Here is a 17185-nt window from a genome sequence, read left to right as displayed (position 1 = left end):
CCATACCGAGGCCAAAACTAACCTGCTTTTTTACTCGAGCCTTCCTTTATGAAGTGGTTTCTGGTGCTCATTTCAAATGTATTCATGACAGGGAAAACAGACATGTTCCATGAACTTATAGGTCAAAGTACGTCACTGACCTGAAAAATCCGTGCCAAGATTCCGTTTTCAGGAACATTCCGCCCAACGTAATCCCTGACGCCTATCTCAGTGTCAAAATACGAGAAATCTCCCTGTTTCTGGCCGCCTGAACACCAATGACCTTGAGTTTGAAACGGGTCTGTGTTCAGGGCGGTTACACGAGGGGGTCCGGGGGCACTTTGGAAATCAATTTGGAGTTTGACCTTGTTCAACCTCAAGAGACCCTAAGGTCATGACCCAGGAGCCCGAAGTTAAAACGAAGGGAGTTCACATGCAGGCAAACTCACCCTGTGAGCTTTGGCCTAGCTATCTTGGTTCTTGAGATCTCAGGGGTCAAATCGACCCCCACACGAGCGACGGGTATTCAACCGGCCACCCGGGCGCGTGTTAAAACTGGCAGCGGTTGGTGAGCTGGTCCCACTGATTACGGCCAGGAGCATCAATGGTGTCTTGATAGTGACAAAATGCGTGGTCTGACAGTTATCAGCATAAAGCGTTATCACATCTGCAGCTACCCATCTACGGACCTAATCAGTCCGGTCCCGCAGCTGGCTACGCTCCCCTACTCGGTCGACTGGACATGCTTGGTAACCGCGTGTGAGAGAGACCTTGCGCATATTTCAAACGATGTTTCAACAGCGCCACCACTGATCATGGCTATGAAGGCAACCAGACTAAGGGGGCCTGCGGGTCCACCAAGTTATTTCAAAACGCAACTGCTAGTCATTTCATGCGGTATCTTTACCCCCCCACCCCCCCCGGTTTCGATCCTGGAGAAATGAGAATATCTACTTTGCATGGTCAGAACGAAGTCACATGTTAAGCATATTCTGTATTACCGCTGCATGATGAACGAGGTCAAAACTATTCTTGAAATCATGCAAACTGCAAACAGCATTGATCATGCTTTTTCATCCCAAGGAGTAGTGCCGTAATCTGATCAAGCAGGCCGATGTTGAAGCTCCTTTTCCATTCCCGTACTGGCCTCATCTGTTTGCGGCTGTGTCTCCGCCAGAACGTAGGGACAATGAACTGTTGGAAAACTTTCCCAAACGTTGATATGAGTCTCGGAGGCTGCAGGCCTTCCGGCGAATTCAAGGTTTGCTTTCTTTGGAACTGTTGTGATGGTTTCCATCTTTGAAAAGGATGTGACCTTGTCCTCTTTAAGCAATCGCGGGAAGATATGTCCGTGGTAGTGCCAGCCCTACACAAAACCCCTTCAGTAGCCGTATTGGAAGGTTACCAGAGGGTACAACCATGTTTCGTCGGAGGTTGGATAGTTCATAGGCTACTTATCATGAATGTGAACCAAATGGAATATCTTCAGCAGGCAAAAATACATTCACTTTTCCATACGAAGCGGTCCACAGATTTCCAGCAGCTCGACTCAGTTCCTGCTACGACTACCTAAGTAGAGGGAAATAGGCCAACTTTGAGCTTTTAGATTTGATTGATTCCTGAGCCCATTCCATGCCCACTAGGAAATAAGTGCAATGCTGTTGAGGCGTTCTCAGCTCGAGGGTGTCATTGCTGTCCTGAGTTTGACACGACGGCTAAAGCTCTCAAAATGACTAGACTCAGTGCTAGGACGTGCTTTTTTGCCCGCTGCAGTTGGCTTACAAATTGTCATTCGAGCAACACAAACAACGTATCAAATAAGTATGCAGCTCCCGAGATATCCGAAACGAGGAATGACCACAAACAGCCAGATACCAAGTCTCCCACTTTTTCGTCCTCAGATTTCGTTGATCCAGGGACTGGTCACCGCGGAGCCTTGCTATCTCATCGGTGATAAGTACACCTATCACGCCAGCGAGACCCACCAGCGACATGCCGCTCTGGTCAGACGCCACAGGTCCAAAAATCCCTGTCGCTTGCCTCGTGACGCCGTGAGGCTGCATCACGTTCACGGTGACTTCACCTCGCGAGTCATCCCACCCCGTGGCCGGCAGACAGGCTCGACAGCGCCATCCCTCCCCGCGACACGGCGGCGCCCGTCAGCCAGCAGCTGAGGCCTCACCTGGAAGAACTCGAAGAACGAGACGCGCGGCTGGGTGGGGCCGTACTCCTTCTCCTCGGCCTTGAAGAAGAAGAAGTGGGTGAGCGCGGCGTCGATGAGGTCTGGCCGCTGTCGCGCGAGCTCGACCAGCCGCAGTCGCTCGCGCCGCGAGTCGCGACCCCGCCAGAAGCTGGCGTTCCGCTTCTGGTGCCAGGGCACCGGCTCGCGGCTTTGCACAGACAGCATGTCCAGCGTGACCCTGAAACGCGGCGGCTGATGTCATGCTCCGGCGGCAGGCCCGGCGCCCGGGTCACACGCCAATCACGCTACGGTCACTGGCTTTCCTAAATTCACCCAGGAGGTTGTCCAGGGTGTAAATATAACTTCATGCTACCAGAGCTCTGGCTCTCCGACGGCCCCCGCAGGCAATTCGTTGGCGCTAATCCGTTGCCCTTTGACCCCAAACCCACACATCTGACCTGCCGGGCCCATTTGTTAAGCCCGGGACGCTTAGACGCTAGATTGACCGCCGCCCTCCCCGACGCTGATTGGACGATTTTGAGCAAGGGGAGGGACAACAGGCAGTGAACCCCAAAGACAAATATTAATATCCCTATTCCCTACCTCCCAAGTGGCCTCATCCGCCTCTCTTATTTCAATCTTGCTTCATCCCGCATCTTCGTGACAACCCGCCCGTGAAAAGGGGAACCCCGACTGGGTGCCCAGGGCGCATCGCGGGTTAAAGCTTAGCGGTTGCCCCCCCCCCGCCCCCCCATGCGCATACAAGTCTGCCCCACCGTTTATCATTGTCCTTCATTCTATAGCCCTGACGCGACCATTTCTGGTCGAAAGGGCTCCAATCCAAAAAACAAAAACTGATCCAAGTGGCCTAACACTGAAACGCTCGCGGTCATACCCAGGAAGCGGCGCAGCCAGGCGGGAAGGGAGTCGTAGAGTTCAGCACCCCCTTCCCCCTCTCCACCCCGGTTCGAGCACAGTTTTTACCATAGCGTTACTGATGATAACTCCGTAATCTGGTGATCACGATAACCATTTAAGATTTAAATCTCTTAGACTACCAAGGACATGTCGAGCCCAGCAGTCGCAACTCAGTGACAAGGTCAGCGGAGAACCGAGTGAACGCGTAATGGCGCAGTGGAGACAATTGCTTACGCCACCAGGGCCAGCCAACATCGACAGCTGATCGACATGTCAAGCACTGTATCTATTAGCGTGCGCGGGGACTATCGGTCTGTTCACAATGTGTGGGTACTGTTGAGGGGCTGGGAATCGCTAGAAAAACAATGTTGCAAATCATGGCAACCCCTACCTTCTGCCGCAAATCCTGGCTGCGCCCCTGTACCCCGCTCACACTCCGGTCACAGTCGAGCTGCACGTACACCACATTCCGACCGCACTCCGCCAATGCTCCGACCACACTTAAGTTATTCTCCGGCCACATTCCGGTCTTGCCTTATTCCCGTCGCACTTCGTTCGCATCACGGTGACACTCAGACCATACTCTGAGCGTCTTAACGCCACGCTCCGGTAGCGCAGAGCCTGGCTATAGCGTGCAGCTACTGCATTTCCCTGCGCTGCGTCTGGCGCGTTGTCAAGGTATTAGCCTTCTGGGCGTTGTGGTAGAGTGCGTGGGATCAATGCAAGCTGAGGGCAATCGCCTTTTCAAAATCACCTTACCGCACAAGGTGTTAGGCCCCGTCTCTGATATTGTCTTTTTCAATGGCATTATATGTGGTTTCTTCACCGAAGTTTTACGCTTTTTGACTGAGCCATGTAGCTCCCCGGCTCCTTCCCATTGCTTCTGGAGTCTCCACGACGTGTTTTCACAGACTTAAACCAGTGAGAATGCAGGTATCATCATTAACAGACCTCAAGTCGCTGGTCGGTAATAGTCATTTCCAGCAAGCCGCATGATTGTATCTTTTTTACTCTCTAACCGTATCACTCTGGCACTCAACTCGCCGGAAAGCGTGTCTCAAGGTACCTTGAGGTACCAAGGCACCTTTTCAAGGTACGCCTCAGCCGCCGTTAACAGCTTCGGGGGGGGGGGGGGCGCCGCGCTGGCTGTGGCGACATTCGATTCGACGCCGGAGGGTAAGAGCCCTCAGACGGGACTCCCCGGCTGGCTGCACCTGACGTCGGCGCCACTCAGCTCCAATGACGTCACCGGCAAGGAAAGAAGCCACGGGGCGCCTACGCGCCGCGACGGCGGCGGACGTGCGTCGTCGCCGGTCTGCCAACCGGCTGCCGCCCGCGGCGCCGCCAATAGGCCTCATTGGGCTCGCACCGGGCTGGCGACAGTGGCCGCCACGGTCCGGTCACGGACGCCGGGTGGGCGGCGGTCAGAGGTCCTGGGAGGGTCACGGGCGCGGGGCGGGCGGCGGTCAGAGGTCGCGGGGGGTCACGGACGTCGGCCGGGCGGCGGTCAGAGGTCGCGGGGGGTCACGGACGTCGACCGGGCGGCGGTCAGAGGTCGCGAGGGGGTCACGGACGTCGGCCGGGCGGAGGGCGGAGGTTGCGGGAAGATCGCGGGCTCAGCCGCCGGCGGCTCGGGCGGGAGAGCGCCGTGTGCTCTGTCAGTCCCGGAGTAGACCCGTGCTACCTCTGAACTGGGGCAACTTTTAACGAGAGGGAAATATCACGCTTGAAATATAACCGCCACAGTTTGATGGAGGATTTTCACTCCTGCGGAGCCGCTGTTTATAACCCTCGTTTAAAAAAGTCAAACTTTTCCGCCCACTCAGCACGCTACACCGAACTGAGGCTGGGGGCTCCTGCTCGCACGCTGCCGATCGAAGAGCGATGGGTGGCCAAGGAGAGGCCACGTAGTGCCGCTCGCATTCCGACCACCGGGCGAGAAGGGCCCCAGCTCAGAGGCCCCAATCGAAGGCGAATAACAGGGCGGTGACAAACGGGGTTCCTTGCGGGGATGTGTACTGATCCAGCAGCAACATGATCTAATTAGGTCACTCTGAAACTTGGGCTGCTAAACAGGACACTACAATGAACTGTAATTAAGCGAACAGCTGGCAGGCGACCTACGAATACGATGAGAGCATTTAATCTAGTACCTCAAACAAACTTAATGAATTACCGCGTGCGCTATCTCGTACGCCCAGGGATCCACCAAAGCTCGAAATCTTGCTTAAATGTGCAACGAGGTAATTGACACTGGAAATACGTCCACTGATGTGTCAATGCAAACATTTATGAAAACAAGCGAAGACTTTGTTATCATGAAACACACAGTACCCAGAAACTGAACGACGAAGCGAAGACCAATATTATGTAAAGGTGATTCTGAAGCTGCAGTAATGCGCCTATGTCGTTTCTCATCGCGCCACTTTCCTACCCTTGGTATCCTGTGTAAGGTAAGCCAAGCCTCTACCCTACACCAGACGGCTGAGCAGCTTCCGTGACATGTTCCTTCAGAACATCTTCCGTGCGTTTTCAAGACGGCACGTCCGGCATTTTTGGGCGGCATGTCCGCATGATCAGCGGGTCGTAAAACACGACACAGCCGTCTCTCATTCCATCTCTATCTGCTGCCAACTGTGATGTTATAGGAAGGAATTTACATCCAGTTTGGACTTTTATCCAATATTGCCCGTAAACCATGCTGGGAGCGGAACCAGTTTGGAAAGTTGCGGATTTTGTGGTGCTTTTGGCGTGAAAGTGGTGCAGTCTCCCGAAATATAAACGGAAAAACAAAAATTGCTCTCAGCGGAGGCGAAGCGGAATGAAATGATGACGTCACATAGTGAAAAAACAGCACGGTGTACTCAAACATTTGCCAAAACTGAAAGGGGTGCTGTGAATTTATACACAATACATTTGCATGACCTAGCTCAAAATTCTTACTCTCAGTTTGCCCCACACTCAACTCTCGCCTTCACCTCCCTAGACTATCCTACGCCACTTAAAAGTTGTCCTCCCTAGTTCCACACACAATGAAAACCCCCGCACATAGCGCGCAACAAAAACAAAAAAGGTCTGCTCGTGATACACAGAGAACGGGAAACATCGCTTACAGAGGGCCAAATCGTTGGTACGCGCAAGACATGACGTTTGTCATGCAGACGCACTGTGATTTTAAATTACTCAACGTATGTCACGGGGGAAAAGATGGCCACGCCCCAATTTGTTACCGATTTGGCAATTGCACAATGCACCTTAATGCTAACAAAAGAATCATGTTTGTCAACATTTTGGACAAATTTATAATGATAAGATGGGTGTGCAACTGCGGCGCACACCGCCATTTGCTAGGACTACAAGGGAAAATTTTGCATGAAACGCGGCTCATGTTTCTCTATCACAAAAATACGAGCTGAACACTGAACAAAGGCAGTGAACGTAGCACGAAAAAAACTCACGTCATTTGAGGTGTTTTTACTGAAAATCCCATCCAATCACACTGCCTGCGTGAGATTTATGGCACATCTCTAGTAATCAATTGGTCAGATCTATTGATTTGATGATGACATAACTCACCGTGCGATTCAAAACAATTTCCCCTTTTTGCTGAATCAGGCCCTAAAACCATTCCTAGACCATCATTACAGGCCTAAACATGTGTAACAAAACCAGCAGAAATGGTAACTGGCGTCAGCCGCGCCGCCGAGAGCTGCTCTCCCCGCCGCTCCTAGCTGCAGACGGCGCTTCGGCGCCGATGAGCGCCCACGAACTCCTGCGGCTGGGCTGCTGGTGTTACCGCGCAGACCTGAGCTCCGTTTCTCGGAAACAGCATCTGAGTACAGAGCTGCCTCGACCCCCCCCCCCCTCGATCAACAATACCGAGACACATCACCGCGGTTCCTCTTGATAGAGTCGACGGGGCTAACCGGTGGTGCGGTACCTAGCTTCCTCAAATGTCACGTGCTACCGTTTTCCGCTAGTGTGTACTCTTGTTACTTGGGATCCTTCAGAGTGTTATGTGCTACCGTTTTCCGCTGGTGTGCGTTCTCGTTATTTGGGAACGCCACGGAAGCCACCCACGGCCACCGGGAAAAACTTCGGCAAACCTTCAAAGAAACATGATCTCTGATCGGTGTCTACCCTTTTCTTCCACGCGATGCTGGTGCCGTGTGGTGCGGCAATGGTACGTTCAACCCCCACCCCCTCGCTCCGCCCCGTCCCCTCACCTTCCCATGCACTCGACGGAAGCCTCGGTCAGCTCGTAAGTTGGCATCACAATGTCGTCCGTCTCGGTCGAGCCGCACCAGCTGAACATGGGCAGCGAAGGCGGCTCCGCACTCTTCACCAGGGGCCAGTCGCCCAGGTTCACCAGCAGCTCCATGTCCGGCAGGCGCGCCTTCCGCGCCAGCGACAGCAAAATCGCGTCCATGAAGATGTTGAAGCCCACGTACTTGCCGTAGCAGCGCCGGTACACCTGCGAGGGCGGGTGGTGGTTGTTAGGGCACGCGGTGGAGGGCAGCAGGGAAAGGTGGAGCGGCCGTTTCTGAGCGTCGAGGCTGTTTCTGAGCGCACAGGCCGGTGGCGATGGATAGGTGTCTTTGTCACGGCGTAAGGTAATACCTAACGAGTTACCCGGAGTGCGGCCCTTCAGACCCTCGCAAAAGCTTACACACTACTTCTGCAGCGATCTGCAAATTCGCAACACGGGGGAAGCTTAACCACTCACAACGTTAATGTATGCTCGCAGCGCATCTCATTTGCATGGTAATGCCGGGGACGGCGTTCAATGGTTAAGGGCCGTCAAAACAGCTCCTAGAATCACGATACGCGCTCAAACAAATGCCTCCGTCGAACGGCAACAAACAGCCCCACCCGTCGCCCAGGCTCAACCGTCTTCACACCTGGTTATCCTTGACGGCGTAATTGCAGAAGCTCTGGCTGCCAGCATGTGAGAACCTCTGCGTGGCGGCCGAGAGCACGCCGTCGAAGTCCACCGTCGGGTACTTCTCCAGGTCGCGGTCGATTTGGCGATAGCTGGCCGGACAGGCGGCCGCCGTCAGCCAGTCGTCCAGCGACTCCAGCGGACAGTCACACTCCTCGGCGTACACGGGACCTGGCGGCCAAACGCGCGTCACAGGCCGTCACACATGGCACGTTGCCATGCGGCCCCAGCGGCACACAGGTCACACACCGTGACGTGCGCGGCACACACACCCAGCGGCACATTCCGTCGCATGCCCCGGCGAAGGCATGCGTCACATTGTGACGCGCACGCTACGGCTGTGGCGGGTGCCCTGACGGTAGTGTGCCACGCACCATGACATGCGTCACATATCGTTACGTTGACCCCGACAGGCTATAGCGGCCCTGCAAGTCACATACTGGCACACCAGTCACATCACGTCACAGCGATCTGGCGGTGGCACGTCACACATCATCACAAGCGCCACATAGCGTCCCAGCGGCATTGGCGACAACGCAAGCCACACGCCGCCGCGCAGGTTCCAGGTGGCGTCATTCGTTGTGTGCTGTGACGCGCTGTATGCTGTTTCACGTTACACGCCGTCCCACACAACATGAACGACCAAAGCGACCCTGGCGACGACTCATGGCGATGACACATGCCATCACATATACCATTATCACAAACCTGGCGGCGAAATGCATCACAGTCACACACGCCACATACCGTCACGCTGGACTTGCCCGCGACATCCGTCACAAACAGGCACGGCCTGCTCACCAGACGCCACATAACGTCACAGGCCTCCTCGCCAGACACCACACGTCACAGGCCTCCTCGCCAGACATCACACAAGTCCACAGCCACCAGACAGCACGCAACGTCACAGCCCCCCCCCCCCCCTCACCAGACATCCTCCAACGCCGCAGTCCAGCCCACCAGACATCATATATCACCCCAGCGCCGCCCAGAGCGTGCCGCCGCGCGCCGCGCGTGATCGCACCAGACCCAGTGATCCCGGACGGACGCCGCCGACTCGACGTCACCAGACGGGCGGCACCGAAACAACGACAGCGGTCTCGTCCGCGCCCAGGCCGCCTCTAATGAACGTTTCCTGGGATGGCGCTGCGTCGCCGACACACCCCGGCCCCGATCGACAGGCCGCGACCACCGCACGTCCCGTGACAAACATGGGCACTCGCGCATCAGTGCTGCCGCTTTATGAGAAATCGGGTCACGTGCTGACACGCGGCTGCCTCGTGGCAGGCGCAGTCACCTGAATGGCACGCTGGGTCCCGGGGTCTAACTGAGCTTACGCGGTGCCCGGTCACAAAACCCGCCGAAACTTTAGCTGTATTTGGTGCCTCATGTACGGTGTTTGAATCCGTTCACCCCGTGTTCTTGACAGTTTTAATTAGGTTTTATTAGTAGGGGGAGGTGTACATACATGCATGCACGCACGCACACACCAAGCAAGGCTGCGTGCATGGAACCGTATGTTGTTCAAAACGTATGTTGTTAAAACGTGAGCTTGAAGAAGGCACGTACAACAGCTCCCACAACAGTGCAAGCAACGCACGAAGCCAGGCGCAGACAAATGTAAACATACGATATTACTGGCATGAAAACGTAGAACAAATCTGAAAAACCACATAATGGGCATACAAATGTAGACAGAAACACACAACGTCAAGCGCATTACAGCATACACAGTGACAAATCAGGTCAACCTCAAACACACAAAAGTTTTATGTACTTGCAACGATGTTACTGAAAATACTCCCCAGTATAGCGTGGCGGCAGAAAACGAACAATAAAACGCCGCACTTACTCACAACGCTCGTAACTCGGCGCACAACATATGATCGCAGAGCATTGCATCGTGATAATTTTTTACTATGAACATCCTGACTTCGCGCGGTATTCCACGCCTCATTCATCGGCATTGTGCCGTGCTGCTACGAACCACATGCTGCTGCTTGATTTACACAGTTAAAAAATACCCACCAGGTGTTGCGGCCAGTGCGGCAGCAATAATGCGAAGGAAATAGTGCGCATGTAAAACAAATACTGGTGTGCAAGGGAACTGCCACAATTCACGACCGCCACGAAAGACAACGTCCTTTACGCGCCAGATCAGTGGCATAAGCCATTGGAAACTGTCTCGCACGTACGACGTCACGCAAAGCAAGAACCCAATTCACACGCACAAAATATAGTAGCTAGCCATGATTGAGCAGAGGAATGGATGCAGAGTAATAGGTACAGTGGCATGCATGGCTGATATGAAGCCCATTTAAAATGCAAAGACAACACTGAAACACAGCGTGATTTGCGCGGTGTATAGATTGCGTAATGCTCCAACCACGTGGCGGTGCGTGCAGGGGAGCTCGAGCCCACCGAAGCTGAACGGGGCTGGCGGCAGGGGTAAGGAGCGCCTTTAGATTCATGCTTTACCACCACCCAACGTCGTAATGGCAACTTTTTCCTAGTTGGAGCGCATCGCTCCCTCGGATACATGAAGTATCCGCCCCCTGGATAAGGGGCACGTGATGTGCAAGCCATTTCCACGTGTTAGTCGCCCGAGCGAGGGGCGTATGGCAGTCTCTGCCGGTGCTCGGTCACCGCACTTCATAGCTGACCAGCTCCCCTGACACAGCGGCCGGCGGTTCAGCTTCTGGTGCTACCATGGGAAGCAATTCGACGTGGGAGAGTCCGTTTTAATATAGCATGACCCCGAGCACTGGTACATTAAGTATCTTTGAGTTCGTTTGGTACTTTGAGTATCCTGAGCACTGCTCCCAAGAGAATACAGACTGCATTCAGACCATGTAAAGCGACGCCTTAATCACATGAGAACGTCTTTTTGTTCCGCTGCCATCCCTTAAGTTGCATGAAATTTGAACCAAGTCTTCGCTGACACGAGTCATTATCTCTGACAGGGTCCTCAAGAATAGTTGAAAACGTGTTCAGATCCTCCTATTTGAGCAGGATGACACTTACAGACGTGAGTGCCCCAATTAATTTGAAGTGCACACACAAGTAGCAATTCCCTAAGGCTGTCTTGATGCAGCTGATATAAACCCAGCATCGCGAGAAAGTTGTCAAGTTGTCGTGTTCGAGACTGAAGTGGAAACTTTGTCGTCCTCTGTCTCCCACGTTCTCGGGACCATTCTCGCTAACAGATAACGGCCCGGCAATGCTCGCTTCATCGTCACTTTGAACGCGGCGAGACTGGCGCCATCCGATTTCAACAGTGCATGTGCAGAGGGTTGCCATCAGGCACACCCCACAGCTGGCTTGCCAAGACACGTGCTCGGAACAAAGAGCGGTGATCCTTATCAGTGCCGCGAGCCGGAGCCAGCCGCCGAAACCACAGCAGGTGTGCATCAGACCAACGGGCTCATTCACATGCATCTCCTGAACGCTGAGCAGCCGCATGAATTGCCTCGACCTGCCTTCAAAGCACCAAAACAAGCCGAGCTCCAGGCAAGGCGATTTCAAATGCTAGTCTGGTGCAGAACGGCATCCGCCCTAGCTAGCTCCGGGCGAGACTGACCTCACAGGTTCCGTGAAGCACTGTCACCAGGACCTGGCGGAGTTTGGCAAAGTTGTGGATGATTTCGAAGGCAGCCGGGAAACTAAGACAGAATCAACACTATTGCGACGGCGTCCTTGCGCGGTCGATTCCTTCAAATGTAGGATCCTTGGGGATCCTAATGTATGAGGAACTAGGAGGAATTATAATCGCTTAACCTGTGAGCCATTGCATCGCTGTTCCAGTACTGCCCGGAACCCCCCATAATGGTTTCACACGATGGGTTTCGAGCGATGGTGGTTCGGAATGAAGGCACCGTTTGGCTATTGCCCAGAGTCAGCAATGAAAACAATGTAGACAACACATATAACCATCTGGCAAATATTCGCGTGCTGCCAGCTTACTGCAAACGGAACGGTGTCAGAAGCCTGCCTTCTCGTAAGTCCATAATTAAATTAGTACGCAAATAATGCACAACGTATTGAGTAAACCAATGGGAAAGTAAGAAAAGCAAAAGAAACAGTCTTATTACTAGCGGACACCTTTGCGCAACCACGATAAAGTGTCCGACAAAGCAGAAAGTGTATGATATACCGTCAACAAACAACAGCAACAAGAAGATATTTACGAAAGTTCTCTTTCACACCAGTAGCCAGCACAACAACATCAAGGTTCTGCCAAGTAAAACCTTCCTTCATGAAGGTTTCTGCAGACCAGGCACAGTAACACCACACAGAGGGAAGAAATGCAGAGGAGGTGGAAAACAATTTTGTGCCGTGCGACAAACATGCGCAACCGTCCGGTTCTCTGAGCCCCGGTCTGTTTCGCCTGCCATTTGTAGAAGTTACAGGGTATGTGTAACGGCAGGTGGTGGCAGCAACAAACCTTGCTCGTTAGTAGAGCAGAGCACGAGCCAACCCCTTCCAGCGTACCTTTCTTACACCGAGTACGGAAATAACGACGCGTTGATACATAGCTGTCGTGAGCTTTGAGAGAACATCAAGCGTAGAGTGGCATTTCTATACAACGTATTCATCGCTTTCCAGTAGGAAGTCAATTTCCCGACAATGCGCCGCAGAGTTCGGATCTGCCGGGCGGCAGAGATCGGATCTGCCCGGCCGCAGAGATCGGATCTGCCGGGCGGCAGAGATCCGACCTGCCGGGTCGCGGAGACCGGATCTGCCGGGCCGGAGAGATCGGATCTGCCCGGCCGGAGGGATTGGATCTGCCCGGCCGCAGAGATCGGATCTGCCAGATCGCAGAGATCGAATCTGCCGGGCCGCATAGATCGGATCTGCCGGGACGCAGAGAATTGATGCGCCGGGCCTCAGATGTCGCATCTGCCGGAATCGGTTCCGCATTGGGGTCCACCCTTTTACGGCGGAATTGGAGTCAAAACCCAAATACAACGCCTTATTCCGGCACCACGCGGGGTGAGTGCGGTGCGTCGTAGCCAGCAGTCTATGCTCATTCCTTCGGTGAGCCGCGGCAGGCAGTCTGAGTTGATTCCTTCGGTATGCTGCGGCGACAGTCTGAGCTCATTCCTTCGGTGTGTCGCGGCGACAGTTAGCTCATTTTTTCGGTCTGCCGCAGCAGGCAGTCTGAGCTCATTCCTTCGGTGTGCCGCTGCAGGCAGTCTGAGCGCATCCGTTTGGTGCGCTGGGCGACAGTCTGAGCTCATTCCTTCGATGTGCCGCGGTGACAGACTGAGGTCATTCCTTCAATGCGCCGCGGCGGCAGTCTGAGCTCATTTCTTTGGTGTGCGCGGCAGGCAGTCTGAGCTGATTCCTTCAGTGCGCTGCGGCGGCAGTCTGAGCTCATTCCTTTGGTGTGTCACGGCGACAGTCTGAGCTCATTCCTTTGGTGTGCCGCGGCAGGCAGTATAAGCTCATTCCTTTGCTGTGTCTGGGCTGATTCTTTCGGTGTGCCGCGTGACAGCCTGGGCTCATTTCTTCGATGTGTCGCGGCAGGCAGTCTGAGTTCATTCCTTCAGTGCGCAGCGGCAGGCAGCCTGAGCTCATTCCACCAGAGAGGCCGACCAAGAAGCCGACGCTTCGGTGCCTGCCTTGACAAGGACCGAGCCGGGTGGCAGGCGTCGTACGCCGTCTGGCGTGACGTCTCGGTGCGGTGAGGCACGCGAAAGTGCAATATCTTGCCGAGGTGGCTGCACGAGCGGCTGTTGCCGCGATTTTAGGCTCTTGTCGGGGGCTCCCTAGACTGACATGCTGGATCCAGGCGGTGCCGTAGATATTATCTCCGGATATCGCTACCCAATATGCTACACGCCTCACTGCATGCCCTATTATTTACGTGTACCACGCAACGTCGCTTTTTGGACAGCTGACGAACATGTGCATCATGGGGTTGCAAAATCAGCAACGTTAGATGCAATCCCATCGTTGGTGATGTTTTTCCCAAAAACGGCGTATCAACCACCGCGGAGACTCAATATACGCGGCTCGAACATTGGTTTCGTTCGAAGTTGCGCGGAAAGGTCCGAGAAAAGGACGTGATACAGGGAGAGACAGAACACGACAAAAATGTGAAATCTGCCAAACAGTTCAACTCAGGCTCTGCGGCTCCATGCCGTAGCAAGCTGCACCTCTCGGGTATTTCCAGCCGCGCGCCTTCTCACCTGGCACTTTGTAGGGGCTGTCGGCCACGTGCTGCCCTCTATAGAGGACCCGGAGCACGGCGTTGCGGCACGTGACGAACACGCGGTAGCGCACGATCAGCGCGCCGTCGTGCCGGTCCAGCACCTGCATGTTTACGTGGCAGGCGCCACGTGGCGACTCGCCGGTGAGTGACACCTCGAACTGCTCCCGCGGTGACGTCCTCAGCCTGAACAGAGGGCGCAGTCGGGTGAGGCTGGCGCTCCGCTCAGCAGGGCACAGGAGGACGTCCCGATGCATTGCGCCGGCATGGTACCTCCGTGATGCGTCACGTAACCCCCCCCCCCCCCCTCCCCACCATGAAGACATGAGGTCATTGGAGTATGGAGAGGCGCAAAGGACGGAGATGGGGACACCAAAGTACGCGGAGATACACAGCGGCCATTGGATTGTCAGCATGCTCAGATCTGCACAGCGGACACTGCACTGTCAGAATGCTCAGAGCCACACGACGGATATGGCACCGCCAGGATGCTCAGAGCTCCACAGCGAGCATTGGACTGTCAGGATGTTCAGAGCCACACAACAGACATTGGACCGTCAAGATGTTACGGGCTACACAACGGGCATTGTACTGTCATGATGCTCCGGGCCACATAGTGGACATTGGACTGTCAGGATGCTCAGAACGACGCGGCGGACATTGAACCGTCAGGATGCTCAAAGATATACAGCGGACATTGGGCCGCCAGGGTGCTCAGAGCTACACAGCGGATATTAGACTGGCAGGGTGCTCAGAGCTACACAGCGGACATTAAACTGGCAGGGTGCTCAGAGCTACACAGCGGACGTTCGACCATCAGGATGCTCAGAGATATACGGCTGACATTGGACCGTCAGGATGCTCAGAGCTACACAGTGGACATTGGGCTGTCAGGATGCTCAGAGCTACACAGTGGACATTGGACCGTCAGGATGCTCAGAGCTACACGGTGGACACTGGACCGTCAGGATGCTCAGAGCTATGCAGCGGACATTGGGCAGTCGGGGTACCCACAGCTACACAGTAGACATGTGGTTCCTAGAGCCACACAGCGAACATGAGACCAACCACGTGGTACCCAGAGCTACTCAATGGAGAAATTGTTAGCGGGGCGCCCAAAGCCGCCCAGCACCACAGACATGGCTTTCATTCGCGGAAGCCAGTTCAGCGAGAGAGAGAGAGTATTTCTCAGAACTACCTCTTTAAGGACCACGGACTACGGTCACTTGAGGGTCGTGCGGGGAGTACGATACCGGCTAGCCCAACAATAACAGCAGGGACGGCGGCACTGGCGTCCCACAAGGACTGTTCTTTGCCTAAACCAGTGCTGATCGCCAAAAGGAGGCGAAAGAAGGCTGTTTAAACACCAGATGGCGCTGTCCAGCGCAGGGCACCAGGGCGGCTGGCAGCTTGACGCCGCGGATGACCACGCCTCTCCGATAACGCCTCAGGGTCGTTCCAGCTGTCCTATGGGCCCGAGACAGTGAGCTGCCCGTGGACGTGACAGGAGCCTCAGTCGTGCCCAGAGCAGTGCGGGAGACCGGCTCTGTGACGCTGTGTGTGACCCCCGCGGTGACAGTGCCGCCCGTCGCCACTCACTCGCTGCCGCCGCTGTCGACGGTCTGTATGATGAAATAGCGCGCCGGCAGGACCACCTCGTCGGGTCGGAGACCCGGACCGTAGAGCCGACAGCGAGCTGGGTCCACCGGGTCCACCGGGTCTGCTGGGTCTGCCGGGTCCGCTCCTGGGTCCGCTGCTGGAGTCGCTGCACCGGTAGACTTGGCCGGGGACTCAGTGTGGACCGGTGAGGTCAGCAGCAGCACTAGCAGCGGCAGCAGCAGCGGTGACAGCACACGGCCGGCCGTGCGGGGATCCATGGCTGAGGCGGGCCTGGCTGGGGAGGGCGACGCAGCGGTGAGTTAATCGGCCATGTGGATGTGTCGGCACCACGGAACGCCGCCGTGGAACGGAACGGCCACGGAAAGAGGACCGAGACGCATTTGAGCAAGTGAAGTGGACTGATCAATGTTGGCGTCTTTATAGTCTATCTGTTGTGCCTCTGTAGGACAAAAACGATACAACCCTCGCTTGATAACCGAATGTCATGACTGTAAGCAATTTGAAGAAATAACACGCTCGAGACCGGGTGGGTAGGTACCCGGTAACCCACATACGTGAAAACGCATCGATGCAAAGGGCCAGGCGGGCATCTGCTCACACGTCAGCTAAAGGGATGGAAGACGGACTTTGAATACCGCTGCATTCATCTTACGTATCCGCAAAGACAGATCCTGGTCCAAGATCGATCTTTGAGCACGTGAAGTCTTCCAGTTTTCAAGGTTAAGTCCATGAGCTTACAAACAGGTCCCATTTGCGTCTTTCCCCTTACCTTCTCATATGTGTAAATACAAACATAATGTACTTACAACCAGCCGCTTGCATTTTCAGTCCTTGGCACAGTAACACCACGAATAAAGTTCGGCAATATCGGCGCCACGGATTCACCCCAAGGATGTCTGCTCTTCTACTTACCTGCACGCCACCGCTCACCCACCACGCCACAGACGCCGGGTGCCCACAGAGCGGCTGCGTCCCGGCAGCGGGGAGGGGCGGCAGCAGCAGCGGCCGGCGCGGCGCAGTCAGCTGACCATGGCCGCGCGCAGAGGCGCGCCCAGGCAGCCGTGTGCGGGAGGAGCGTGTAACCGGCGACAGGCGAGGGAGCCCAGCGCTAAATGTGGGTATCCCGTTGACGTCGAGGATAAAAAGGGTCGAAGAGGTGCATTGGGTCGCCACTGCCCTCCGCATGGGGAGCCCGGACGGAGATCACATTCCTGCAGGAGGGCCGTAGGCCGGTGTTTTTGCGACAGGCGCTATGTTTACACTGCGTCTGTTTGAAATTAACGGGTTACATCGCTCAGGGCGGCGAAGATTCAGCCTCTGGAAGCACCAC

At 55.0% G+C, this 17185-nt stretch overlaps 1 protein-coding gene across 1 annotated transcript; it reads right to left on the bottom strand.

The window, feature by feature from the left end:
* Positions 1-202: 202 nt before the first annotated feature.
* Positions 203-16837, bottom strand: LOC119098383 (protein O-glucosyltransferase 2-like). Its single transcript, XM_037221301.1, has 7 exons — positions 16768-16837; positions 15835-16129; positions 14216-14421; positions 7981-8192; positions 7306-7553; positions 2162-2399; positions 203-280 (listed from the first exon to the last, which is right to left on the bottom strand). The coding sequence occupies exons 2-7, from the start codon at positions 16110-16112 to the stop codon at positions 203-205; spliced, it is 1260 nt and encodes a 419-aa protein (XP_037077196.1). The 5' UTR covers positions 16113-16129; positions 16768-16837.
* Positions 16838-17185: the final 348 nt, after the last annotated feature.

This window comes from Pollicipes pollicipes, unplaced genomic scaffold (assembly GCF_011947565.3).
Source record: "Pollicipes pollicipes isolate AB1234 unplaced genomic scaffold, Ppol_2.1 Scaffold_4740;HRSCAF=5597_pilon_pilon_pilon, whole genome shotgun sequence".
NCBI classification, from domain to species: Eukaryota; Metazoa; Arthropoda; class Thecostraca; order Pollicipedomorpha; family Pollicipedidae; genus Pollicipes; species Pollicipes pollicipes.
The sequence above is the reverse complement of the archived record's forward strand: the minus strand, read 5'-3'. Positions and strand labels throughout refer to the sequence as shown.